A 27,546-nucleotide genomic window follows, 5' to 3' on the forward strand; every position below is an offset into this window, starting at 1 on the left:
CGACAAGGGAGCCAAGAGCATACGATGGAGAAAGGAGAGTCTCTTCAATAAATGGTGTTGGGAAAACTGGACAGTCACATGCAAAAGAATGAAAGTAGACCATTCCCTTACACCATGCACAAAAATTAACTCAAAATGGATTAAAGACTTGAATGTAAGACCCGAAACCATGAGACTTCTAGAAGAAAACATAGGCAGTATGCTCTATGACATTAGTCTGAGCAGCATATTTTCAAGTCCCATGTCTGACTGGGCAAGGGAAACAAAAGAAAAAATGAACAAATGGGACTACATCAAACTAAAAATCTTCTGCACAGCAAAGGAAACCATCAACAAAACGAAAAGACAACCTAACAATTGGGAGAAGATATTTGCAAACCACATATCAGATAAGGGGTTAATATCCAAAATATACAAAGAATTCATACAGCTCAACAAAAAACAACCCAACGATCCAATTAGAAAATGGGCAAAAGATCTGAACAGAGATTTTTCCAAGCAAGATATACAGATGGCCAACAGGCATATGAAAAGATGCTCAACATCATTAGCTATCAGGGAAATGCAAATCAAAACTACAATGAGGTATCATCTCGCTCCGGTCAGCATGGCTATAATTAACAAGACAGGAAACAATAAATGTTGGAGAGAGTGTGGAGAGAAGGGAACCCTTGTTCACTGCTGGTGGCAGTGCAAACTGGTGCAGCCACTATGGAAAGCAGTTTGGAGTATCCACAGAAAATTAAGGATAGATCTACCATATGATCCATCTATCCCACTGCTGGGTATTTATCCAAAGAACTTGAAAACACAAAGGCGTAGAGATACTTGCACCCCTGTGTTCATTGTGGTATTATACACAGTAGCCAAGACTTGGAAGCAACCTAGGTGCCCATCAAGGGACGAATGGATAAAGAAGATGTGGTATATATACACGATGGACTACTACTCAGCCATAAGAAATGACAAAATCCGGTCATTTGTGACAACATGGATGGACCTTGAGGGTATTATGCTGAGTGAAATAAGTCAGAGGGAGAAAGTCAAATACCATATGATCTCACTCATAAGTAGAAGATAAAAACGACTATAAAAAAACAGAAACACATAGCATTGGAGATTGGACTGGTGGTTACCATTGGGGAAGAGGGCAGGGGGAAGGGCAAAAGGGGTGATTGGGGTCACATGTGAGGGGATGCACTATAATTAGTGTTCGGTGTGAACATGATGTAATGTACACAGAATTCGAAATATGATGTACATCTGAAAAAAAAATTTTAAAAAAAGAAATTTGTTTTATTTTTTCTTGGAAGAATCAATCTTGGGATTATGCCTTTTCAATTTGGCCTAGAAAGGACTAAGAAAAATAATATGTTCTTTCCCTCAGAAATGTTGAAATCCAAAATTTCTCCATCATTCTTGCCTAAGTTTTACTAAAATGTTTTATCATAGATTGTCTAATAAGTCAACTAATAATGAATAAAATATTGCATCATTTTTTATCTTTTAAAGATTATGTTATGATATCCTGCAATACCTCTATTTATTATTTGCATGTAGTTATGTTTGTGTTTTAAATTTTTGTTTATTAAAGGAGCAGAAGCACAAATGTGAGTATATTAATTTTCTTTTCGTAAAATTGTCTGTTTTTTATCCTCTACATTTGTGGGCAAAAACATTGTGGATCATAAAAAACTTTAAAGTCAATTTTATGACTTATTTTAGTTCAGTTCAATATGCTTTCTTGAGAATGTGCTGTGTGTCCTGTATATACTGTGCCAGGCACTGTGCAAGAATTGGGGTTTAAAGATGAATGAGGCTTAGTTCCTGTTGTTGAGGAGTTTATGGTCTAATGTGGAAGATAGATAAGTAAAAGGATAATTTAAATATTATGTGGAGAACTTCCACTTATGATGATGAAGGAGCAATTTTATGGAACTTTCCCCCGACACAAACAACTGAAAACTGGAGAAAAAATGTGAAAAACTATTTGTAGATATTAAGGACAAGAGACAGTGTAAGACTGTGATCCCTGAGAGAAGGGAAACAAATGAGGTAAGCTCTGTGATTGCCCCAGCTTTCTACCTGGATGCAGGTTTTGGACAGCAGCACTGGGAGAGGGAACTTAAGCAAAGCAAAGTGGTCTGATTGAGTTGAGGATACAAAGACTGGAGTTCAGGGAGGCTGAGTTAGCTGGAATTTTCAGGTCTATGTACTTGAGAGGAAAAAAACTACACCAAGAAGAATCTCCAGAAATCTAAATAGAGGTTGCTTTGAGTCTTTGGCTGTGTATTATTCTGTGCATATATAGGGAAAACTCCACTAGGCCAAGTAAAGAAAAACTGCTGGGGAGTGGTAAAGTCAACAATTCTAAGAGCTCACACAGGACTAAGGGACATTCATGTTTCATCCTGTAAGAATAGGAAAATCTCATTAAATAGAAGAGTCCTGCCTTAATAGTGGGATTAAATTAGCCTTAGATTTAAGGCTATTCTAAACCCACTACTAAAAAAAATCTTAATTGAACCAGCCCTGATGGCTTAGTGGTTAAAGTTCAGAATGCTCCACTTCAGTGGCCCAGGTTTGGTTCCCGGGTGCAGAACCACACCACTCATCTGTCAGTAAACGTGCTGTGACAGGCAGCTCACATGAAAGAACTAGAAGAACTTAGAACTGTACACAACATCTGTTGGGACTTGGTCGGGGGGAGGAGGAAGATTGGCATAGATGTTAGCATAAGGAAAATGTTCCCTTAGTGGGGAGAAATCTTAAAAACCAGGCCTGAAGCTGATTCACAAGTTTCTTAACTGCCTGCTAAATAATAAGCATCAACATGCTTCAGGGGAACATAGCAAATCTCAAACTTTCAACAAAATAGCACAATGCCTAGTATCCAATCAAAAATCACTAGACATGTGAAGAACCAGCAAATTGTAACTCATAGCAAGGAGGAAATTATATTAATAAAAACATACCCAGAAATGACAGAGATGGTGCAATTAGCAGAGAAGACTTTAAAATTGCTCTTATAAATATTATAAATATATTCAAGGACATGAATTTAATAAAGAGATAAATGGAATATATACAAAATAAGCAAAGACAGAAAAAGCATTTGGCAAGATCTAACACACTTTCATGATAAAAAACATTCAATAAACTAGGCATGGAAGGCACTATCCTCAAACTGATAAAGGGCATCTAGGGTAAACCCATAACTAATGTCATTCTTACTGATGAAAGAATGAAAGTTTCCCACCTAAGATCAGGAAGAAGACAGAGATATTGACTCTCGCCAGTTCTATTCAGCAGTGTACTAGAGATTTCAGCCAGGACAATCAGGCAAGAAAATGAAATGAAAGCATCCAGATTGGAAAGGAAGAAGTAAAACTATCTCTATTTGAAGATAACATAATCTTGTGCATAGACAATCCTCTGGAATCCACAGGAAAACCTTTTGAGCTGATAAGTTCAGCAAGGTTGCAGGGTATAAGATCAATATACAAAAATCAATTACATTTCTATATACTAACAATGAATAATTTGTAAATGAAATTAAGAAAACAGTTCAATTTACAATAGCATCAAAAATAATAAAATACTTAGGAATATATTTTACAAAAGTGCCAGACTTGTACACTAAAACTACAAAAAACATTGGTGAAGAAAATTAAAGTAGATTTAAGTAAATGGAAAGACATCCTAAGTTGATGAATTAGAAGATTTAATATTGTTATGGTGGCAATACTCCTAAAAGTGACCTACAGATTCAATGCAACCTCTATCACAATCCCAGCTGGCGTTTTGTGAAAATTGACAAACTAACCCTAAAATCCATTTGGAAATGGGAAAGACCAAGAATAGCCAAAACAATCTTGAAAAAGAACAGAGTGGGAGAACTCACACGTTATGATTTCAAACTTACTACAAAGCTGCAGTAATCACAACAGTGTGGTACTGGCATGAGTATGGGCATATAGATCAAAGGAATATAATTGAGAGTCCAGAAATAAACTCATACATGTACGGTCAATTGATTTTTGACGAGGATGCTAAGACAGGTTAATGGGAAAAGAATAGTCTTTTAAATAATGGTGCTAGATAACTGGATATACACACTCAAAAAAATGAATGTGGATATCTACCTCACATTATACACAAAAATTAACTCAAAATGGGTCAAAAACCTAAATTTAAAAGCTAAAAATAAAAACTCTTAGAAAAAAGCACAGATGTAGATCTTCATGACCTTGGATTAAGGAATGTTTTTTTAGATGTTCGCAAGCAACCAAAGAACAGATAAATTGGACTTCAAAATTAAAAACTCTTGTGTTTCTGGGCTGGCCTTGTGGCACAGCAATTAAATTCGTACATTCTGCTTCGGCAGCCTGGGGTTTGCTGGTTCAGATCCCGGGTGCGGACATGGCACCGCTTGGCACGCCATGCTGTGGTAGGCATCCCACATATAAAGTGGAGGAAGATGGGCACGGATGTTTGCTCAGGGCCAGTCTTCCTCAGCAAAAAGAGGAGGATCAGCAGCAGATGTTAGCTCAGGGCTAATCTTCCTCAAAAAACAAAAAAGTGTTGGAGAGGCTGTGGAGAAATTGCAAACCTCATACATTGCTGATAGGAACATAAAATGATGCAACTGCTTTGGAAAACGGTTTGGGCATTTCTCAAAATGTTAAACTAGAGTTTAACTAGATGTTAACTAGATGTTAAACTAGATGTTAAACTAGAGTTTAGGATCTGTCAATTCCATTCCAAGGTATTTCAAGAGAATTGAAAACATATGTCCATACAAGAAGCTACATCAATGTTCAAAGCAGCATTATTTAGGTTAACCAAAAAGTGGAAATAACTCAAATGTCTATCATGTACTGATACATGCCCCACCTCCAATTACCATCACGTTGGAGATTAGGTTTCTACATATGAATTTGGAGGGGACACAAACACTTAGTCCATAAAAATGTGTAATGGAGTCCCAGAAGGTACAGCAGAGAAAGAATATTTGAGAAATTAGGAAATGAATCTTAAAGGATGAATTGGAGTTTTTGTGGGGATAAAAGGAGGAAAGGAATTCTAGGTAGAGAAAACAATATTAGCAATATTGTGGAAGCTTGTAACCATATACTGTAGTGAGTACTATGCAGTGTCATTTCAAATATGCTTTAGTTATGAAGGATAGAGTTTTCTTATTATGTCTTGGGAAGTTTGTTTTACTTAGTCATAGTACATTATTTTGAATTCTCTTTTGGTAGCCTAACCATCAACTAGCTTATTCTTTAGTATCCAGTTATTGCTTAACGAATTCTAGTCAGTTTATTAGTGTCTAGGTGGCCAAGAGAAGCCAGTTGGGGCTCAAAATTCACCATATGTTGCTCAAACTTTTACTACATGAGAAAAAGTTAATAATTGCTGACATACTTAATGCAAACCATAAATAGTTAAAATTTGGTTTTTGTTTATCTATTTGTTCCTAGAACTGAAGTCAATGGAACATGATCGTGGCCAGTTAAATGAACTTCAAAAACAAAAGAGTGAATTAATACAAGAATTATTTACTCTGCAGAGAAAACTTAAAGGTATTACCTTTAGGAGTTAGTTAATTTTATCAGTGAGTATAGTTACATACACATGGCAGGGTCATATTATTCTTTAAAAATATATTAACCTATTGGGATATAGTACTACTATTGGTATAAAAAAGGAGGAGGTAAAACACTGAATGGATCAGTGCTAGATCTGGTGTTTCTAATGTCAGAAATTTTTTTAAGATCTTTTTTGTGCCTTTAATTGCTATAGTAAAGTAGAAAAATAAAAATCATTAGCACATAGGTTTTACATGAAGCACCAAACATTAGAGTATTGTTCTTATGAATTAAGATAGACTTTATGTTTAATTTTTAAAAGACTAAGAATTTTCTTAACTGTTTAGTTTTTGAAGATAAAAGGAATGAAGCCATTTGTACTACCAAGTACCTGGAGGCAGAAAAAGTAAAAATCAATGAAAAGCCTCAAAATGATGCTGAATGCTTAAGGTAAGAATGGCCTATTATATTTTGGTATAAAATCTGGTAATTTTTCAAGTTGTCAAGTAGATTTCAGCATAAAACTAAATGCATAGTTTTTTTTTAAGTTCCAGATGAAGACATTATTTCCTTCTATGTGTGTTCTGAAACATGCTAATAAGCAAACACTTCACTGGCTAGGAAGTTCTACACGTTAAGTTTCACCATGCATCAGGTTGATGATACTGAAATCAGTTTTATCTTTCCTTATACCTGGTGGACTCTGTTCTTCATATCCTAATAGACTAAGACAGAGTATCGGTTCCACAACTCTCCTTTCTGTTTGTTATTCCTAACTTTTTAAAAAAATAATTGAAATTATTTTTTATCTATCCAGATTTGGGGAGAAAGAAATCACAGTCTACTATTTTACTTGAAATGTGTTACTCTGGTTTTGTGCCTAAAGAATGAAAGTGTATTTTTGTATGGAATATTTAGATGCTTTTTATGTACTTGGATAATGAAAGAATAACTGATGTTTGAAATAACATAGTCATATACACAAGGAGAACCCCCCCCCAGTTCATTAATTTGACTATTATTTATTATTAATTCAGTGTTGTAGTTGCTGGCTTAATTTTAAAGAAGTTCCTATACTTTTTAGGCTTAATATAAGAAAAGAAACTTCGTTACTGAATCCATGAAGAAGCAAATGAAGCCTTCTTTCATATAAATCATATAGGAAATATGTCCACTAGAGCTGAACAAATGCTTCATATTAGCAATGTATTGCCTTAGACCATAATTTTAGTAGATTGTGAGAAAATATTTGCAATTTAATTTTATGTTAAGTTTTATAAGCATGAAATATCAATCTCTTGGGTGATATGTGTGATGCAGAATGAGTTTCTGTAATGACAATCTGCTCATTGATTTTTTTAACACTTTTAAAAGTGGTAATGCCCACTGGTATCATTATAGTTAGTAGTGTAAGAAATTTCAACATGAACTCCAGTTTGTGGGTTTATCACTCAGTTATAAAAATTTGCCCTGGGTTAAAATTAAACACACAAAGTCTGTTAGAGAGTGCTTTTTCCTTCACAAATGGTGACAGAGGAAATTTGCATAGAAAGAAACATCAGTCCGTATACCTAGTCCAGTCTTTGCATTTTAGCAGTTATTAAATGAAATACCAATATTTATCAATTCCCACTTTAAATTGTTTGATATCTGTAACTTAGTTTTCCTTCTGGTATGTTTCATAAAGCTTATTTCAAATGTGAAGAGCAGAGTCAAGGTATGAAGTGTAAAGATTTTAGGAAAGAGGGCTTCAGACTCATAATTAGTGCAATAACAAGAAGCTAATGATGGCAAGAAATGATATGACATTTATTCAACTTTTCATGAAAGCCAAAATTAAGTTGTTTTTATGCTTTAATTTTGGAATAGAATAGTCACTTTTCATCTGTGTGTTCAAATGTATACTGAATTCTGTAAGGGTTGCCTTTTTCTTATTTTTTTGGGTTGAACTGCTACTGGTTTGGATGCTATTTTTGTAGCAGGGATTCTCAAACTTGGCACTATTGACATTTGGGGTGAGGTTATTCTTCTTGGAGGAGGCTGTCCTATGCCGTGTAAGACGATTAGCAGCATCCCTCGCCTCGACCCACTAGATGCCGGTAGCACCACTCCCCGCAGCTGTACCAACCAAAATGTCTCCAGACATTGCCAAATGTCCCTTGGGCAGAGGGGGTGTGGGCCAAATAGTTCCCAATTGAGAACCAGTTTTATTTTAAGGTTATTGTAGCTATATTTCTACTTTTATTAAACTTTAACCCATAAGAAAGTCATTACAAAAAAATTATTTGTTCACCTGTATGAGCTTATTGTTTCTACTTTTAGTAATTAGAAAATTTTGATATATATTTTATTCTGTCTATATTATTGAAATTCTTTAATGATGATTATGTTTTTTTTAAGTTAATCTGCCATGTTTAGGTTATGTGTTGGATTCTGTCTCGATGTCATCTATCAATGTAGAGAACCAGTACTTTACATTATTCATAATGGTTTAATGGTCTCTGCTTTAGGGGATCTTTCCCTATATATAAAAACCAAGATGTCTGTTTATTTAAAAGATTCCATTTTGAAGAGTGTGGGATCCTTAATTAGCAGATGTTAAGACAGCTAACTTGTAGAATATTGCTATGATTAACAATTAAGCCAGAGGTTAGATTAATTCATAAGAAGCTTCCCAGATTTGTATAACTATGACTGAGCTAGTTTTTCATATAGTCTAGGGAGGAGAAGTGATAAAGCTCAGGGTCTTGAGAGGCCATAAGCATAGAGTTTAAGATTTACCAGCCCCTTTGAATCCCAGCTCTGCTGTTTACTCGGTTGGTGACCTGGGACAAGCAGTTTAACTTGTCTATACCTCAGTCTCCGCATCTATGAAACTAGGTTAATAATAGCACCTACCTCACAGGATTGTAGTAAAAATTAAATGATTTAATATGTATAAAGCCCTTAGAACAATGCTTGGCACACAGTAAATGTTCTATAATTATTAGATAGCATTATAATTATTTAATTACTCATAATTTATTTATTTATTTTTTGAGGAAGATTAACCCTGAGTGAGCTGACATCCGCCGCCAATCCTCCTCTTTTTACCCAGGAAGACTGGCCCTGAGCTAACATCTGTGCCCATTTCCTCTACTTTATATGTGGCTTGATAAACAGTGCACAGGTCTACGCCAGGGATCCAGACCGGCAAACCCCAGTCTCCCGAAGTGGAGTGTACAAAGTTAACCATTACACCACTGGGTGGGCCCCTCATGATTTCATTTTTATTTCATATTATCTTTGTGGATTTCATATTCACGCTTCTTTCTCATTTTAAATTTTACCTGTCCCTTAAACGCGGAGGGTCCCTAGAGGTTAATTGTTGATTGTCTTCTTAATGTGTACTCTCCGTAGGCTTCTCATCTGGTCTAATGATTTTAGTTATCATCCATAGACAATCTCCAAATCTTTGTCCCTAAACTCTTTTTTCTCAGCTCCAGTCCTGACTTCCCAACAGTCTCATGTAAACATAGGAATAGATCTGAAGTGATGCTGCCCTGATTAGACAAACAAAAATGGAAACAAAGTTCAAGGGCCTTTGTGATGTGTGCCTGTCCATTATCTCCCTGCATTTCTATCACACAGCCTACACTGCTAGTGCATCAGAGTACTATTTGGGGAAGTGTGAATATGCCACAAGCCTTCATACCTTTGTATCCTTCTCCCTTTCTTCTCTTTCTTCTCCCTTAGCTAAATTCCAGTGTGGTCGCCAAGACCCAGCTCATATTTCATTTTGGGGACAGTATTGCTCAAATCCAAAATGCAGCAGGCATTTTTGACATGTTCACAAATCTCATCACTCTCACCCCACCCTGGCCCCTCACCAAGCTTGAGCCCGTCCTCTTCTCTGTCTCCATTGCTAATGTCCAGTTCTAGCCACAGTCCTCTCTCACCTGCATCACAGTAACAATCTCTTTTGCTCTCCCCTCATCCACTTTGGTACCTCTCAACTCGTTGTAAGTTAAATCATGTCATCCTCCTTATTAAAATCACTCAATGGCTTCATAAGGAACATAATGAAACCTGAAGTCCGTAGTGTGGCCTTCATGACTTGTCACAATATGGCCTCTGACCTCATCCCCGCTTATTTTCAATGGTACTCTTCTCGTTCTGCTCCCTCAAGCACTCCACGCCTTCTTCTGCCTAAAGACGTCTGTACCTTTCCTTCTGAAACTATCTGTTCACCTCTCTGCCTGCCTGTCTCCTGCCTGGTGGGACATACCCCATGCTTTAGGTCTCAGTTAAAATGTTTCCTCAGAGAAGCCCCCACTACCCTGTGATCTAAATTTTGTAACCTCTGTTATTTTTCCTAATAGCACAGATGCCATTTTGTAATTACATATTTATATGCTTTATTTTGTTAATGTCTCTCTCCACCATGTGCTCAATAAGAGGAGGGATCCTGTCTACTTTATTCATTATTGTAGACTCACAACCTAATACTTTGGTACAGAGCTTGGCATATAGTTGGTGTTGAATAAATAAATGGACAAATAAATGAATGTAATAAATTATGAAAGCTTTCCTCTACTGTTCCTTTCTCTGAGTTCATAGAGAAAATAGTTATAGTTCTATTGTATCATTAATCTTATTCTATGATAGTTATGTGTATCAGTCTATCCCACTGGACTAGGAACTCCCTCTGCTTGTTTATTTTTCTATCAGTCTCTGCATCTAGCACAGTCAAGAGCACATAGTGTTGAATAAATATTTGTTCCAGTAATTGAGTCTACATAAAATTTTATTTTCACTACAAAGAAGATAAAATTTCTTCATGTATTTTCAGTATTATTTGCAAAGACATAGTGTGCTCTAACCACCAGGGTAGCCCCATGGAATTCTTTCCACTCTTGATTTTTTTCCTTCCATGTGGAAAAACCTTTACTGGTTTAACCCTCCTACCCTTCCCCATAGCACCTCCCTTTCGTATTCTAAGGTGAAGAGGAGTGACTCAGTCTGATTTGTGAATTTGGAAGGGTAAACTGGAGCTCAGCTCCTTCCTTTTCCCTATCTCTTTGGAAGTGGGCCTGCCTCAGAGAGTGTGTGTTCCACTAGCTCCTCCATGCCTTAAGATTTACAGTGTAGGACTCCATGAGAGAAAGCTTGTGGCGTAACGGTTTAAGTTAGGTTCGTCTAATTCTGGGGTTCATTGTAAGTCCTTTGCTTGCAGATATAAGCCACATTCCTCAGTATCTGCTATATTAGTAGTAAATGTACATCTTGGTCTTCCTTATTTCTCAATTGGGCAGAAGTCAGCCAGGAAAGATGTGTGTTATATATTGGGCCCCTTCAAATTCCCAGCGCTTGTTATTTTTATTGCTATCCAACACCAGGGTCACCAGGGTCACCAAAATACAGTTCTTGATCATGACTTTTTATTTATTCCAAATAGTAACATCCAGACAACTTGAAACATTTGAGAGATTTTCCTTACCCACAAAACTTCTTTCTAGAATGGTTTAACATTTTTTATAACCAGTGTTTGTGCTTGTTTAATACAACAGAAAGTTGGTCTCAGAAATGAAGCTGCCAAGTCAACAGCATGAGATTTTCCTTCTGAACATTTGAAGATAGTGTGGTTTTTTAAAGAGCAAATTTGCAATGGAAAATGCACAAAAGTTAATATACACCTGCTACTGAGAGACTCTAAATGTATTTATATGAAGTAGTAAATCAGTGCTGTTGCCTCTTCAGTGAAAAAGTCATCAGGTTAAGTTCCTCATGGAGGTCACATTGGTGGTCCTTAAGATTTATAAGAAGGCATAAACACATGATGGTATTAAAATACTTCCAGCCTCTCTAAAGGATACACAGATAAATATGTATATTTACACATGTGTATATTTTTTACTTTGCCAAATATATAGAGATATTTTTAAATTATAAGAGTAGGCTGTTGATTGAATAAAAAATTCAAACACTACAAAAATGTAAAACATCAAAGTCTCCTCTCTCATCACCTCTGTCCAGAAACCCTTGATGTAACCATCGTTAAAAGTTTGGCATGTATCCTTTCAGAATTTACCTATCTCTGTGTGTATGTGTGCATGCACATGTGTGTGTGTTTAGCAAAAACTGAGGTCACACTTACTGGTCTGTAATTTGTTTTGTTAATTAGGAAAATGTTATAGACAGTTCCCATGTTAGTTTGTACTGATCAACTTCATTCTTTTTAATGCCAGTGTATGGAGATGCCATATTTATGTAACCTATCTCCCACTGATAGATGTGTAAGAGTTTCTAAATATTTATAATTAGAAACATCTTTATAAATGTATTCTTAAATACTTGTGGGAGTATTTCTGTACCATTACTTAGAATAATCATCATTTAGTAAAGTAATAGGAATTGTTATCTAGGCTACATTGAGAAAATAATGCACATTTACTTTGCAGTACTCTTTGACATCAACAAGAATGAACTCAAAGTGGACACGTATAACCAGCTCTCAGTTCTAAAGTTTCTGGAAAATACTGGTCAAATAATTGTGTATCTATAGGTGACCAATAACATTCCTCTCCTCTTTTTTTTTTTGTGAGGAAGATTGGCCCTGAGCTAACATCTGTTGCCAATCCTCCTCTTTTTGCTTGAGGAAAGTTGTTGCTGAGCTAACATCAGTGCCAATCTTCCTCTTCTTTTATGTGGGATGCTGCCACAGCATGGCTTGACGAGCACTGCCAGGTCTGTGCTTGGGATTTGAACCTGCAAACCCAAGACTGCCAAAGCAGAGCACACAAACTCAACCACTCTGCCACCAGGCCAGCCCCAGCCCTCTCTTTTTCTAACGTTTATAAAATATGAAAATCCTCGTTTGATTCCAGGATCATTCTTAGCTATGTATTTTATTGAATATTTCTGTTGACTCCTCATCTTTTCTGGTGAAACGTCATCATTTATTCACTAACAGAAGTGTCTCTACAACATTGATTATGTAGCCTTCAAGCTAAATAGAGATCCCTTGTTTTGTGAATTCTTGGCACATACGATAGTTATTAAAGCTTCTTAGTAAATAAAAGGGAAATTTTGATGATAGAATCAATTGATTATTTTAAAAGTTATATTCTGATGTAAATTTGCCTATTTGTAAATGTCCCTAAACTTTGAAATAATTTTGCTTATTGTACAAGCCATATATAATATTAAAGTAATCATTTTCAAAATTCGTTAGTATCTTTGATATCGTAATACAGGTTTTTTTCAAATTTTCATATGTTTACCTTTATAAGCAACCTCTTTTGATGTGATGGTGTGGAAGATGATAAAAAATATGTGGTAAAGGAGCTGCCTAATCCAGCCAACCTAGGATTTGGAGTAACGGAGATGCTGGCAGGACGCCTCTCTCTCCTACCTCCTCCTCAACAGGTCTCTCTGGTGAGCCTTATACACTTGTGAAGGTTCTCACCTGTCTGCTGGTGGCCTGGACTAAGGAAAGGCATAATTAGAAAGGTGAAATTCTGCTTTCATATGTTCAGCTTTCAAACCTACTTTCAGAAATAAATTGTGTATGAAAGAGGATGACGTGTGTATCTCTAAAAATAGTATTTTTGTGTTTAAATGGCACTAAAATAATTTTCTTATGAATTAATATAGACAATATTAAGAAAGTCAAACCATGGAAAAACTAGCAAAAAGTAGAAACAACTACTTATTAAACCTCTGGCGTGATTAGGAAACCAAAAAGGATAAGATTAATAGACTTAACATAGAAGATTTAATATTCCATGTGTCAAAAAAGTCAACATGGAATGATAAACTGGGAGAAATTTATAGTAATTATGACAAACAAGGGATAACAGTTTATCAAACAATCAGCTGATAAAAAATCAACAAGAAAACACTAAAATCAATAGTTTTTCATTCATGTATTTATCCAACAAACATATATTAAATGCCTACTTTATGCCATACACTGTGCAAGTTACCAGGGATACCAAGATGAATAAAACAAGATAATTCAGTTATATTGCTTATTGATTAAATGCAGATTAAAACCACTGAATATTATTTTTCTGTCAAATTTTGAAAGATATTCTTAAATGACCATAATCCAGATTGGCGTGAGTGCAGTACAGAGAGAATTCATGCATTGCAGTGGCAGTATACTTTGCATATATTTGGAATGCAATTAGGTGTATATAAAATTATTGTGAGCACCTTAAAATGTTTATGCTATTTGACCGAATAATTCCACTTATGAGCTCTATCGCAAGGAAAATAATTCCAAGTTCAGAAGAAGCTTTATGCATAAAGGTGTTCCTAGAAATTTTGTTTATGGTAGAAAAAATATAGGAACAACTTAAATGCTGTACCATAAATGAGTGATTAAGTTAACTGTACTATGGCCACTTGGACTACTACATATTATCTTCAATGGTATTAATTGGCATGTGCAAACAACTGGGGGAATTGTATATGGTAGCATTAAGCAAAAGAAAAAACTAGGAGGCAAGATTACATAATCACTATTATACGGAAACACCAGACTGTGATGAAACAGACCTAAATTTTAATAGCATTTGAGTTTGTGTACTAGGACTTTGGGTGAAAATTTTCCTTCTTTCTGCTTAACTAGTATTTGTGCAGTTCTATAGCTAAAAAGAGTATTCTTTAGTTAAGGCTTTTCTGTGGCACTTAGAGGTAACTGAAAAACATTTGGAATGGTGCATAAAATCATAAAAATACATGGGACATAAATTTTGCTAAACTAACTAGCAGTGTTGGCCCATCCTTGTCATTATTTGATGATTCAGAAAAAAGTGATAATAACCAGTGCAAACTGCCCTTAGTTTTTGTGCGGTAGGTGAAGGAAGTCCTTCTTGACTCCTGTAGGCAATCAGTCTATGCACTGAAGCGTGAGATCTGCTTACCATTGTAGAGCTTTGGCCAGCTGCAAATGTATTAATATTCATACCATTATCATCTAGCCCCTTTTAAAGCTAGCAACAGCAATCTTTTCTTTAAGTGCACATCTAAATTCTACAGCTTGATTATATGCTGAAGAGTGAAATACTTCCTATAATTTGCTCTAAATGCCTTCTTTAATTTCAGTAGTCTCTCATTCTTATTATTAGCTAACTAAAAGGGAAAGCGATCACTGCCCAGTTCCGATGGGCATGAAAGATCTTACAGAACCTGTAGTCCATTTGAACTGAAAAAGGGGAGGGGCAAGTATTGATGGTATGGTGGGAAGAAAGATCCCTACCATTTTATTTGAAGAGATATATATATGAAAATAAAGCCTTAAGTGCATTGTACAGCAGCATCTGCAGTACACTGTAACTCTCCATTTAACTTTCCACTTACTCTTTAAAAATATTTATTACAAGGGATTTTATGCTTGTGTGAAAATCTAATGCTTAAAATTAATAACTTGCTGTATCTTTCCTACTTGAGCATTCCTTTAGAATTCTTACTTACTATTACCTTCCTAAAAGTTCAGAACACAATGAACTTCGCATATGTAGGGTATTTTTCCCCCTCCATCCCTATAACTATTATATTTTTCTTCCTTAAGTATATGTAAGTTCTAAAGTATAATAACGTAATGAGCACCTGTGAACTAAACTAGAACATTACCAATAACTTGTGTGAGCTGTGGGCTCCTCCTTTATCCCATACTTCCTTTCTTTTCCCAAATGTATTTACTGTCCTAGATTGTGTTTCATTTTCTTGTGTGTATGTGTGAGATATGACTTAGTGGATTCATTTTCTTATTTATGTATAATTTTCTTTGTTTCATTGTGATTTATTTAAATTTATGCCACGTATTTATATATATGAGCTGCCCATCATTTATATGCATGCTAAAACAATATATTGGTTTATTTTTGCTTGTTTTTGAGTTGTGTAAAGATGGTATCACACTGTCTGGGACTTGTTTTTCATTCAACATTGTTTTTAAAATTTACCCATGTTATTGAGCGTACATGTATAAATATACCACAATTTTTTTTCTTGTTAATGCACATTTGGGTTATTTCCAGTTTTTGTCATCACAAACAGTGCTGTTGTGATCATCCTAGTGCACATGTGCAAGAGTTTCTCTAGTTATGCGTGGTGGAATTGCTGAGTATAAGCATATGAATGTTGAACCTTAGAAGATAATGACAAACTATTTTCCAAAGTGATTAAACTAATTTATACTTCCATTAGCACATTGTAAACTTCCCCGTTAATCTCCAGCCTCTTCTATACTTTGTTTTCGGAATTAATAATTTTTGCCAATCTCATGGATGTAAGATGATATTTTGTGGTCTTAATCTGCATTCCCTGACTACCTATGTGATTGAGCATCTTTTCGTCTTTTTATGGACCATATGTTTCCTTTTCTGTAAAATGCCTCCTAATTATTCTGCTACTGGGTTGTTTGGGTAATTTACCTTTTTCTTATTGATTTCTAGAAGTTTTTTATTTTCAATCTTTTAATAATTCTGGATTTTGTCTGTTACGCATTGAAAATATCTTCTGCCAGTTTACGAGGGTTTTCTTTTTCTTTTTTTTTGTGTGTGTGAGGAAGATTGGCCCTGAGCTAACATCTATGCCCATCTTCCTCTATTTTGTGTGGGACGCTGCCACAGCATGGCTTGAAGAGCAGTTGTAGGGCTGCACCCAGGATCAGAACCTCAAGCCCCAGTCTGATGAAGGCAAGCACTCAGACTTAACCACTACACCACTGGGCTGGCCCTGATCAGGGTTTTCTTTTTGATCTTTTTTTTTTTTTGGTGTTTATGCTGTTGTGCTTGAATAGAGTTCCTACTTTTACTGTAGTTGAAAGTATCTGTCATTTCTTTTTATGGTTAGTGTTTTTGTGTCTCGTTTAAGAGCTTTTTCCCTACCCAAGATAAGAAGGATATTCTCCTATATTTTCTCTAATAATTTTTAAGGTTTGCCTTTTCACATTTAGGTTGTTATCTGGAATTGATTTTTGTTTGAATGTACAGTAAGATCCATTTTTCTTTTTTCCCACATGGGTAATAAATTGTCCCAGCAGATTTATTGAATAGTTTTTCCTTCCTCTAGTGATCTACAGTCGCTTCTCTTATAAAAAGAATAATATATTCATGAATCTGTTTCAGGATTTTATTTCCTCTTCTCTTTCATTGGTCAATTCATTCATTTCTGTTCAAACCTGTCTTAATCACTACTAAATGCATATCGTTCAGTTTTGACTATTTAATTACTGATACTTTATAATGAGTTTTTTAAAGGTGGTTGTTTTAATATTATTTATTAGCACAGTGACACATGCAGACTTAAGTAATAGCGAGTCTTGTTATAAGGCAGGACACTCCTCTTTGTCCTTTGTCTTCATCGAGAGTGTCTTGGCTATACTTGGCTCTTTGCTTTCATGTACATTTCTGAATCACCTTATATCCATGAGACTCTGTTGTAATTTTGGTCACAATTCCACTCACTCTGTAGTCACTTTTGAGAGACTTTACATCTTTGTTAAACTGAAACTTCCTGTCTATAAACTTAGGATAGTTCAATTTACTTGTCTTCTTTAATATCTTTTAATAAAACTTTATAATTTTCTGTTTATCAATCTCGCACATTTTTTGTGAGTTTTAATTTTAGATACCTTGCAGTTTTAGTTGCTGTTGTAAATGTGTTTGTTTTTATTCCTGGTGCATGGAAATATAACAGATTTTTGTATGTTGACTTTATGGCCATTATCGTTGCTAAACTCTATTTTTTTAAAAAAACTTATTATAGAAGATTTAAAGTACATACAAAAGTAAAAAAGAAAAAATATAGTGAATCCTATGTACTCATCCCTCAACTTTAATCGTTATCAATTTCTGGCCAATCTTATTTCATCTATATCTCCACTCATTTTTCTCCTGTATTACTTGAAGAAAGTTATACACATCATATTATTATCTTATTATGTCTCTCTAAAAAGTAAGAACTTTAAAAAACATAACTAGAATCCATTGTTACACATAAAATAAACAGTAGTTAATATCATCAAATATCCAGTCAATGTTTAAGTTTTCAATTATTTATAAATGTCATTTTTTTTGTTTGTCTGAATTCAGTTCCAAAAAACGTTCACACATGACAGTCAGCTGATATGTCTTTTAAATCTCTTTTAATCTAGAAGCTCCGCCTTCTGTTTTTAACTTGTAATTTATTTGTTGAGGAAATTAAATTTCTTTATCCTCTAGAGTTTCCCACAGTTTGGTTGTGGTTGATAATATTCCCATTGTATGGTTAAACATATTCATTTGACATATATTTTTTGTAAATTGGCAATTGGATCTAGAGGCTTGATCAAATTCAGGTTGAATTTTTTGGCAAATCCATATCAAAAGTGGTGATGTGTTTTTCCGTCAGGAGGCTCTTATAATGCCTACTCTCTCTCATTTTTTGGATGTTAGTGGCCATTGATGCTCAATTATTTTTAACATTTTTTTCTGTGGCTTAGACAAATTATGCTTCAGAAGCAAACAACCCCAAAATCTCAGTGATTTACAACAGGTGTTTATTTCTTGCTCACACTACAGGTCCATTGGGAGTTAGCCACGCTTCTCCTCCTGGTCTTCACTCGGTGACCAAGTGTGAAGGAGCAGGCCCTACTGGGATGTAGTCAGTTTCACCGCAGGAGTAAAGGAGGTCATAATGAAGCATGCGTCTACTCTGAAAACTTCTGCTTAGAAAGCTTGTGCTCATATTTTTGTTGGCAAAAACAAGTCAGATGGCCAAGCCTGACATCCATAGAGCAGAAACATAGCATCCTGTAGGGAGGAACACTGAATATACCATCTACTACAACATCTGTAAATAATAGTTTTGTTCTTTCTTTATAGTCATTATGCCTTTAACTTCTTTTCTTGTCTTCTTGTGAATTGGGGCTCCAGTACACTGTTGAATAAAAACGGTGATAGGGAACATCCTTATCTTGTTGCTGATTTTAAAGGGAAAGTTTCTTGGGTTTTCCCTATTATGAATGTTTTGTTGAGAGTTTTATAGGTATATTTCAAGGGATTTAAGCAATTATCTTCTTTTTCTAGTTTTCTACGAGTTTTTTTTTTGTTATGAATGGGTAAGTTTTATCAAAATTTTTTTCTGTATATATTGAGTAAATCTTATGTATTTTTCTTTATTTAATCTGCTAATGTGGTGAATGACATTTATAAATATACAAATATTAAACTATCATTACATTCCTGGGATAACTCAACTTGGTTATGGTGTATATTTTTTAACATACTGCTGATTTGTTTTGCTAATATTTTATGATTTTACGTTTGTATTTATGAGTGAGATTGACTTAAATTTTTTGTTTTTGTGCTATTATATGGTTTCAATATCAAGACTATATGAACCTTATAAAATGAGTACAGGGGTATTATTTCTTGTTCAATTGTCTGGAAGATTTTTGTATGAGATTAGAATGATCTATTCTTGGAAGTGTGACATTTTTTAGAACTTACTTCTGAACCCATCTGAGTCTAGTGTTTTCTTTGTAGGAATTTTTGGACCAATTATTTGTTTTCCTTAAGTTAAAGTACTGCTTAGTCTTTCTATTTCTTCTAGAATAAATTTTGAAAGTCATATTTTTTTAGAAATTTGTCCGTTTTACCTAAGTTTTCAAATTTATGTCATAAAATTGTTTATTGTATTTTCTCATTTTGGGGGAAAGACAGTTTTTTATCCCCAAGTTTTATTTTGAAAAAATTAAATTTATAAAAAAGTGTGCTCCATGCACAATGTAAATTCTTTATCTCTCTACCCTCCTGTATCATTTTGCTGCAACACTTGTTCCCTGAATACTTCAGCACGTATCTCCCAAGAACATGACTATTCTTCTCCATCCCCACGACACAGCTAACACGCCTGAGAAATGTCACCTTGACACGATGCTCTTAGCTGTTACACAGTCTGCATTCGTATTTCTCCTTTTATCTTAATAATGTTCTTTATAGTTACCTTTCCTTTTCTTTTCTTTTTTTAAGGATCTAGGCCAGTTGTTTTGTAGAATGTCATGCAATTTGTATTTATCTGTTCCTTTGAAATTAGATCCAGGTTAAGCATTTTTTTGGCAAGAATAAAATATAAGTGATAGTTCTTTTTCTAATCTTTATTGATTTAATTTTATTCATTAAATATGTAAATAAATCATCACCATGATTCAAAAGTCAAAAGTATGTAAAAAGATCCACCTTGAGGAGTTTCATTCCAGTCCATATCTCTTCCACCCCATTTGTACTTACTGCTGTAGGTAACCATTTCCACTAGTTCCAGGTTTATCCTTCCTATGTTTCCTTTTGCAAAAATAAGCAGGTAAGTATGTATTCTTATATCCCTTTCTCTTTCACATATGTTAACACATTATCTATAATCTCTTGTATCTTGCTATTTTTCACTTAACAATATATCCTCGAATTCATTCCATATTAGTTAAAACAGATCATCTTCATTCTTTTTATACTGTTTAATGCTCCATTATATGAATATACTATAGTTTATTCAACTAGTCTCATAAGACCAGATACAGGTTGTTTCCAGTATTTTATGATTACAAATAAACTTTGTGCATATGTTGTTTTGTATTTATAGGGTATATTACTGACATGGAATGGCAGGATCAAAAGAAAAATATAAATATAGTTTTGTTAGATATTGCCAAATCCCCCTCCGTTTAGGTTTAATCATTTTGAATTCCCAATAGCACTGTTTGAGTACACTTGTTTCCCCACAGCCTTATCAAAAGAGTGTTATTAAGTTTTCGAAGTTTTACGAATCTGATAGATGAGAAATGATATCCCTGTGTAGTAAATTTACACGTCCTTTATTATGAGTGAAATTGACCATTTTTCATATATTTAAAAATGATTTGTATATTGTTTTCTCTGAACTGCCTGTCTCTGACTTGTCCCCATTTTTCTAACAGAGTTTTGGTCTTTTCCTTTGATTATAAAATTTCTTTATATATTAGAGAGATTAGACCTTTATCTGTGAGATATGTGGCAAATATTGTCTACTAGATTGTCATTCATCTTTTGATTTTATGTATGTTTTTTGCTATGCAATTTTAAAAAATGTAATTGAATTTTTTTTCTTAAAGATTGGCTCCTGAGCTAACATCTGTTGCCAGTCTTCTTTTTTTTTCTTCTTCTTCTTCACCACAAAGCCCCCCAGTCCATAACTGTATATTCTAGACATGCTGAGGACGCTGCCTCAGCATGGCTTGATGAGCGGTGCCATGTCTGCGCCCAGGATTAGCACTGGTGAAACCCTGGGCCACCAAAGCAGAGTGCACAAACTTAACCACGTGGCCACGGGGCTGGCCTCTGTAACTGAATTTAATACTCTTATTGCATTTGTATTTTGAGTCGTAGTTAGAAAGTCTTTGACCACATCCAGCTTATAAAGGAATTTACCTATACTTTTACTTTGTCCTTGTGTTGTTTCAATTTTTACATTTAAATCATTGATCCACAGTATATGCTGTGAGATACAGATCCAGTTTTAGCTTTGACTGTCCATTTATATCCACATTGCAAATGATTATCCAGTTTTCCTAACACGGTTTATTAAAAAGCTCATCTTTTTTTCCCCAGTGATTTGAGGAGCCACTTTTATCACATACTAAATGTCCACTTGTCCTTTGGTCTATTTCCATCTTCTATGTCCTACTGCTCTATTTATATGGTACTATTGCACTATTTAATTATAAAGAATTAATAGTATGATTTAATATCTGGCAGGGCTAGTCAACACTTTTTGTTTGTTCTTTTCCAGAGCTTTCATCGAAAAAAACATTCAAGAGCTTTCCTAGAATGTTTATTTTTTTATAGTGTGAACTTTAGAATAGATTTGCCTAGCACCAGGAAAAAACAAGATGTTAGTGTTTTTATTGGGATCAAATTAAATTTTACTTAACTTAAGGATAATTAACATTTTTATGACATCCTATCCAAGAAAAAGTCATGTTAGTTACTGCTGGTAACATTGATTCTTAGGTTTTCCAGGTATAGTGTCAAATCACCAAAAAATGAGATAGCTTTATTTCTTCTTTAAAATTCCTCTTCCTCTACTTATTTTCTCTAGATTAATTTCAATGGCTAGTTTCTCCATCAAAATATTAAAAAGTAGTAGAGACAGTGGGCATCTTTGTTTCTGAACTTAAGGGGATTGACTCTAGGGTTACCCTAGTAAGATGCTTACTTTAGGACTGACGTGTTTTTTTGGTGAGGAAGATTGGCCCTGAGCAATATCTGCTGCCAATCTTCCTCCCTCTGCCTGAGGAAGATTGTCCCTGAGCCAACAACCGCACCAGTCCTCCTCCACTTTGTATTTGGGACACCACCACAGGACACCCTATGAGCAGTTTATAAGTCTACACCCGGGATCTGAACTTAGGAACCCTGGGCCGCTGAAGCAGAGCACCCAAACCCAACCACTATACCACAGGGCCAGCCTCTGACATGAGCTTTTTATCATTTAAAAACAACATTCAGGGGTCAGCCAGGTGGTGTAGTGGTCAAGTTCACACACACTGCTTTGGCGGCCCAGGGTTCTCGGGTTTGGATGTCAGGTGTGGACCTACACACTGTTCATCAAGCCATGCTGTGGTGGTGTCCCACATACGAAAAATAGAGGAAGATTGGCACAGATGTTAGCTTACTACCAGTCTTCCTCAACAACAAAAACAACAATATAAAACAGCATCCATTAATTCTGATTTTTATTGACTGTTTTTATCAGAGATAAGTTTTGAATATTTCAAAGCTCCTTTCAGCACCTCTGGAGGTGACCATATTATTTTTCTCCTTGGAAATACTAATAAGGTCAACTATATTAATGAATTTCTAATATTGAACCATACCTTCATTCCTAGAATAAATCTTAACTGGTCATAATATATTATTTACTTAATGTGGTATTAGATTCTTTTTGCTAATATTTTATTTAGAATTTTTGCATCAGTATTCATATGTTGGGGTGGGTGGGTGTGATGTGTGTACTATCTTTCTGTCTTTATCAGGTTTAGGTATCACTATTACACTTGAAAAGAATTTGACTGTTTTTTTTATTTTTTATACCCTGGGCCAATTTATATAGTATTGGGATTATCTGATCTCTGAAAGTGTTTTTGCTTTTTTATTGTTAGTATAGTTCTTTGAAAATTTTATCCATTTCAGCTATGGTTATTGGATGAAAAGTAGTACTTGGAAAGGGCTACAACCTTTAAAGATGAGAAAGAAGCAAGAGGTGAAAATTAAGGGCCTTGGAGAAACAAAAGAAAATTATAAAATTAAAAACCACAACAACACTTAGACCCCCCAAATAAGAGAGCCATTGATTGAAAACTTCCCTCGATTTTACAAAAGCCAGTACTCTGAGCCGTGAGGCTTCAGACCTGTCCTCACTGTTGTCCCACACAGGGTGAGACTTTCTCTTTCTGAGGGCCTTTGAACCTGTGTCTCATCACTCCATGTCCCGCTTCCTCTTCTTTCTCCTATCTTCCATTTAATTGCTGCTTCACCCTCTGCATTGGTGTAGGCTTCAGAGCTGGTTCTGCTGGATTTAGATGTTTATTTCCCTACTTACGTGTAATTTCAAGTTTGTAATATCCTCTATTTCCTAGTTAGCTTGTAGGTATGGCTTATGGGTGGCTTTATTTGGTCTTCTTATGAAGAGAGAGTTTTTATTTAGGTGGTTGCTATTATCCTATGAGAACCTAGATTACTCTCATTGTCTTTTTTTAAAGACAGGCTTATTGAAGTTTAATTTATATCCAGTACAATTCACTGTTTTTAGTATACAGTTCAGTTAATTTTGGCAAACACATTCAGTGATGAACCAACACCACAATCAAGGTATAGAATACTTCCATCACCCCAAAATGTTCCCTCTTGCCCATTTATAACCAATGCCTGCAATGTGCACTCAGTCTTTGATCTATTTTCTTTTCCTAATTTTGTCTTTTGCAGTACATAATATAAATAGAATAATATGCAATATAGCCTCTTAATTCTGGCTTCTTTTATTTAGCATAATGCATTTGAGATTCATCCGTACTGTTCCATATGTTAAAGATAATGGCAGAAAATTTTACAAAAATAATAAAATACTTTAAAGCACAGATACAAGAACCTCACAGAACTCCATTAGCATTTTTAAAAAGCAAACATCTATTCACATCATATTCAAACCTCATAAAAATAAAGAGAAAATCATGAAGGAAGAAAGAGAAAGAAAAGACACATTAACACAAAGGAATGAAGATCAGAATTACAGTAGACTTTTCATCAGGAACTGTGCAGGCCAGAACATGAGGGAATGACATCTTTAAAGATCGAAAGTGAGAACTGTCAATTCAGAATTCTCCATGAAAATATCTTTCACAAATTAAGGCAAATTAAGATATTTTTAGACAAATACAAGTTGATAGAATTCCTTGCCAATAGACTACATTACAAAAAAAGCCTATGGTAAGTTTTTCAGGAAGAAGGAATATAATACCAGATAGAAACTTGGAGCTACACAAAGAAATAAAAGCTCCAGAAATGGTTAAAATGAAGGTGAATATGAAAACTTTTTTCCATTTTTAATTGCTCTAAAAGATAAATGACTGAAACAAAAATAGTAGTGATATATTTGATGTTTGTAGTATGTGTAAAAGAAGAATTTGTGATAACAATAGAACAAAAAAACTGGAGGGAGAAATTGGGAATATACAGTTATAAAGTTCTTATACTATAAGTACTGCAATATAATATTATTTGAGAATGTACAGTAATAAATTGAAGATGCATATTATAAACCTAGTGCAAGCATTGCAAAATTTTAAAGATATGTATAAAAAAATGTCAATATAGGAGATAAAATGCAATCATTAACAAAATCAATTAATCCAAAAGCAGGCAAAAGGAGAGGTAAAAGTGAACAAAGAACAGATGGAACAAATAGAAAACAACTAGCAAAATGCTATATTTTTAATCCAGTCATATAAATAATTATACTAAATGTCAATGGTCTAAACACACCAACTAAAAAACAGAGATTATCATATTATGTAAAACAGTAAGACACAACTATATGGTTTCTACAAAAAACCCACTCTAAATATAAAGACATAAATAGATTAAAAGTGAAAAAATGGAAAATGATATCCTATGCCAGCAGTGTCTGAGAGTTCTAGTTTCTTCATATCCTTGTCAACACTTGGAATTTCCTTTTTTTCATTTTAGTTATTCTGGTGGGTGTGTAGTAGCATTTCATTGTGTTTTTCCTTTATATTTTCTTGGTAACTAATAAAGTTGAGCACACTTGCATATTTTTATTAGCCATTGGACAGCTTCTTTTTTTTTTTTTTTTGAGGAAGATTAGCCCTGAGCTAACTACTGCCAACCTTCCTCTTTTTGCTGAGGAAGACTGGCCCTTAGCTAACATCCATGCCCATCTTCCTCTGCTTTATATGTGGGATGCCTACCACAGCATGGCTTGCCAAATGGTGCCATGTCTGCACCCGGGATCCGAACTAGTGAACCCTGGGCCACCAAGAAGTGGAATATGCGAACTTAACTGCTGCGCCACTGGGCTGGCCCCTGGATAGCTTCTTTTGTGAATAATCTGGTGAAGGTTTGTGTGTGTGTGTGTGCATGTCCATTTTCCATTGTCTTGTCTTTTTCTTATTAACTTGTAGTTCTTCATATATTATGGATATAATCTGCTGTTTATTGTCTCTGCTGACTTTTACTTATGGTGGCTTGCATTCTTAAGTGCTTGGTGATCTTTGATTGTGAACTCATCGTTTGCTCTTAGTCTGTGAGAGGCCTGTGGGCCTAAATATGTTAAACTTCCCTTCAGAGAGGCTTTTATTTTGTTTCTTCCAGTAAACATGGAGTGCAACTGGCCTAGGACCCCCTCACCTTCCCCTTAAGTGTCAGGACTCAGCAAAGGTTCAAGCTGATCTATACATTTCACCTGTGGCTGCTCAACTTGCTTAGGTTTGTGAGAGCACTATGACTCTTGGTATCTGCCCTCAGGGCAGCCTCACCTTGTAGCTACCCAGTCTCACTCCCTAGTTCCCCACCTCTCCATCCACAGTTCATGGCTTTTGCTTATGTTTTTCTTTTTGGAAGGAATGTTAGTCATAATACTAGAAATGAAAGACTGTTTCTTCACTGTTTTTCACATTAAATATAGATATAAAATAATTTTTGAAAAAAGAATTTCAGAGTATTCAAAGGGTTAGAGACTTAACTGGGGAAAAGGAACATTGATAGTATTTTCTTATTTTTAAATTAAAATATATTTTAATTACATATGTGTATTATAAAGTTAATGTTTAATTTTAGAGCAAGAAGATCTCAGATGTCGTTTTTTTCCTGTCCTTAAAATTTTTCAGGTGAGGCTTGAGAGACTAAATGATTTAGCCAAGGTTATTCACCTTGTTAGTGGCCAGGACTGAAACAGAGGGCTTCGTACAGTACTATATTTTCCCACTAAACCATGTTGCTCTTTTAATTAACCTCAAATTTTTAACCATCTATTATTTATTCAGTCTGTCTACCTTATTTTCTTTCTGGAAGGTTTTTTTTTTCCAAAATTTTATATAGTTGTTACAAAATTATAGAAAATTAAAATTTCTTTCCAAATTCCTTAGTGTTACCTTGAAATTCTGATGATAGAAGCTGCAAACCTGACGCTACCCACATAATAAAAGATTAGTCTAAAAGTTTATTGCTGAACTAATATGGCGAATTTTTCCTTTAAAACAGACTTAAAAGAGAATTAGAACTTTATAAGGAAGGTGACATGCAAAGTGTTTATGAAGCTCTCCAAACAGAAGTAGAATCTTTAGAGTTGGTAAGCCATCATTGGTTCTTTCACTTCTGTTTAGCATTGTTTTACCTACGGGTAATAATGGTTTTACTGGTACACACATCATTGAACATCATCGTATTTTGCCCTTCACATGGATTTGTACTAGATACAAAGAACAAAACAGCAACAACAAAACTAAAGTCAGAATGTAAATCTGTGTGGTGTTTTGAATTCCTGGAGAGTTAGGTGCTACACAAACCAAGTTCTAGTCAAAGAGAATATATACAATTTCAAACTGAGTTAAAAAATTCAAACCTGACCTTGCAACATTCCCTTGACTGAAACTGTTATTAGAGGATTAATGCACTAACGGAGTTTAACTATCATAATACTTAAAAGCTTTTTGTTTTTGATAGGCATAAATTATACTTTTATTATATTTGATCCTGTGATCTCAAGAACTTTGGATGCAGTTATTGGAAACTTATTTTCGGATTGTGTGGGAGCACTTTAAATTGCTTTTAACCTCTTACTTTGGTTGCTTATAAAAAGAGCACAGTATTTGCCATGCTCTATTTTAGAAGAAGACATATATAGCTAGCTTTAAAGTATGTTAAAATATAGTATTAATTTAATATGTTACATTTTGTTTCATGTTTGTTTTCCGAAAACATTTTTTTTGTTTAAAGTGTTCTAAGAGGTTATGTTAGGATTTATATTTTTTTATAAAAATTTTCAAAAATAAAATTTAGAAATGCCCAGAGTTATTGTGCTAAATTTACATAAATTGTATGTAATTCCTTTGTTAAGAATTTCATTTCCCTCATTTATAATTATTATATGTTTCTTTTCAGACATTGGCACAGAAAGATCTTCAGGAGAACAAATAACTTGTAGAGAGTTGATTAGCTGTCTGAGATTTGATCAAAGCATCTTAGAATCAAATCTTTGTGATAGATGTGTGCGTGACACCCATTACAACAGCTTCTCGTGGCAAACGTGAGGCCCAGAATGTTCAAAGTTATTGGCACCTAGAATTGGTTTATTAGCACTTTTAAAAAATAATGTTTTGTTTTCTTGCTTGCTTGAAATTTGAGGGTTCTTGTGTGGTTTGATTTTGTTT

General features: G+C 34.6%; 1 protein-coding gene across 1 annotated transcript in view; it reads left to right on the top strand.

The window, feature by feature from the left end:
* The window catches only part of CCDC172 (coiled-coil domain containing 172), a 61,742-nt gene extending 34,429 nt beyond the window's left edge, over positions 1-27,313 (top strand). Inside the window, exons 5-8 of the mRNA XM_046652333.1 lie at positions 5,487-5,588; positions 5,942-6,044; positions 26,378-26,465; positions 27,278-27,313. Coding sequence (XP_046508289.1) covers positions 5,487-5,588; positions 5,942-6,044; positions 26,378-26,465; positions 27,278-27,313 — 329 coding nt within the window. The remainder of the gene's footprint in view (positions 1-5,486; positions 5,589-5,941; positions 6,045-26,377; positions 26,466-27,277) is intronic.
* Positions 27,314-27,546: the final 233 nt, after the last annotated feature.

The sequence above is a fragment of the Equus quagga genome, chromosome 2, assembly GCF_021613505.1.
Source record: "Equus quagga isolate Etosha38 chromosome 2, UCLA_HA_Equagga_1.0, whole genome shotgun sequence".
Classification (NCBI taxonomy): Eukaryota; Metazoa; Chordata; class Mammalia; order Perissodactyla; family Equidae; genus Equus; species Equus quagga.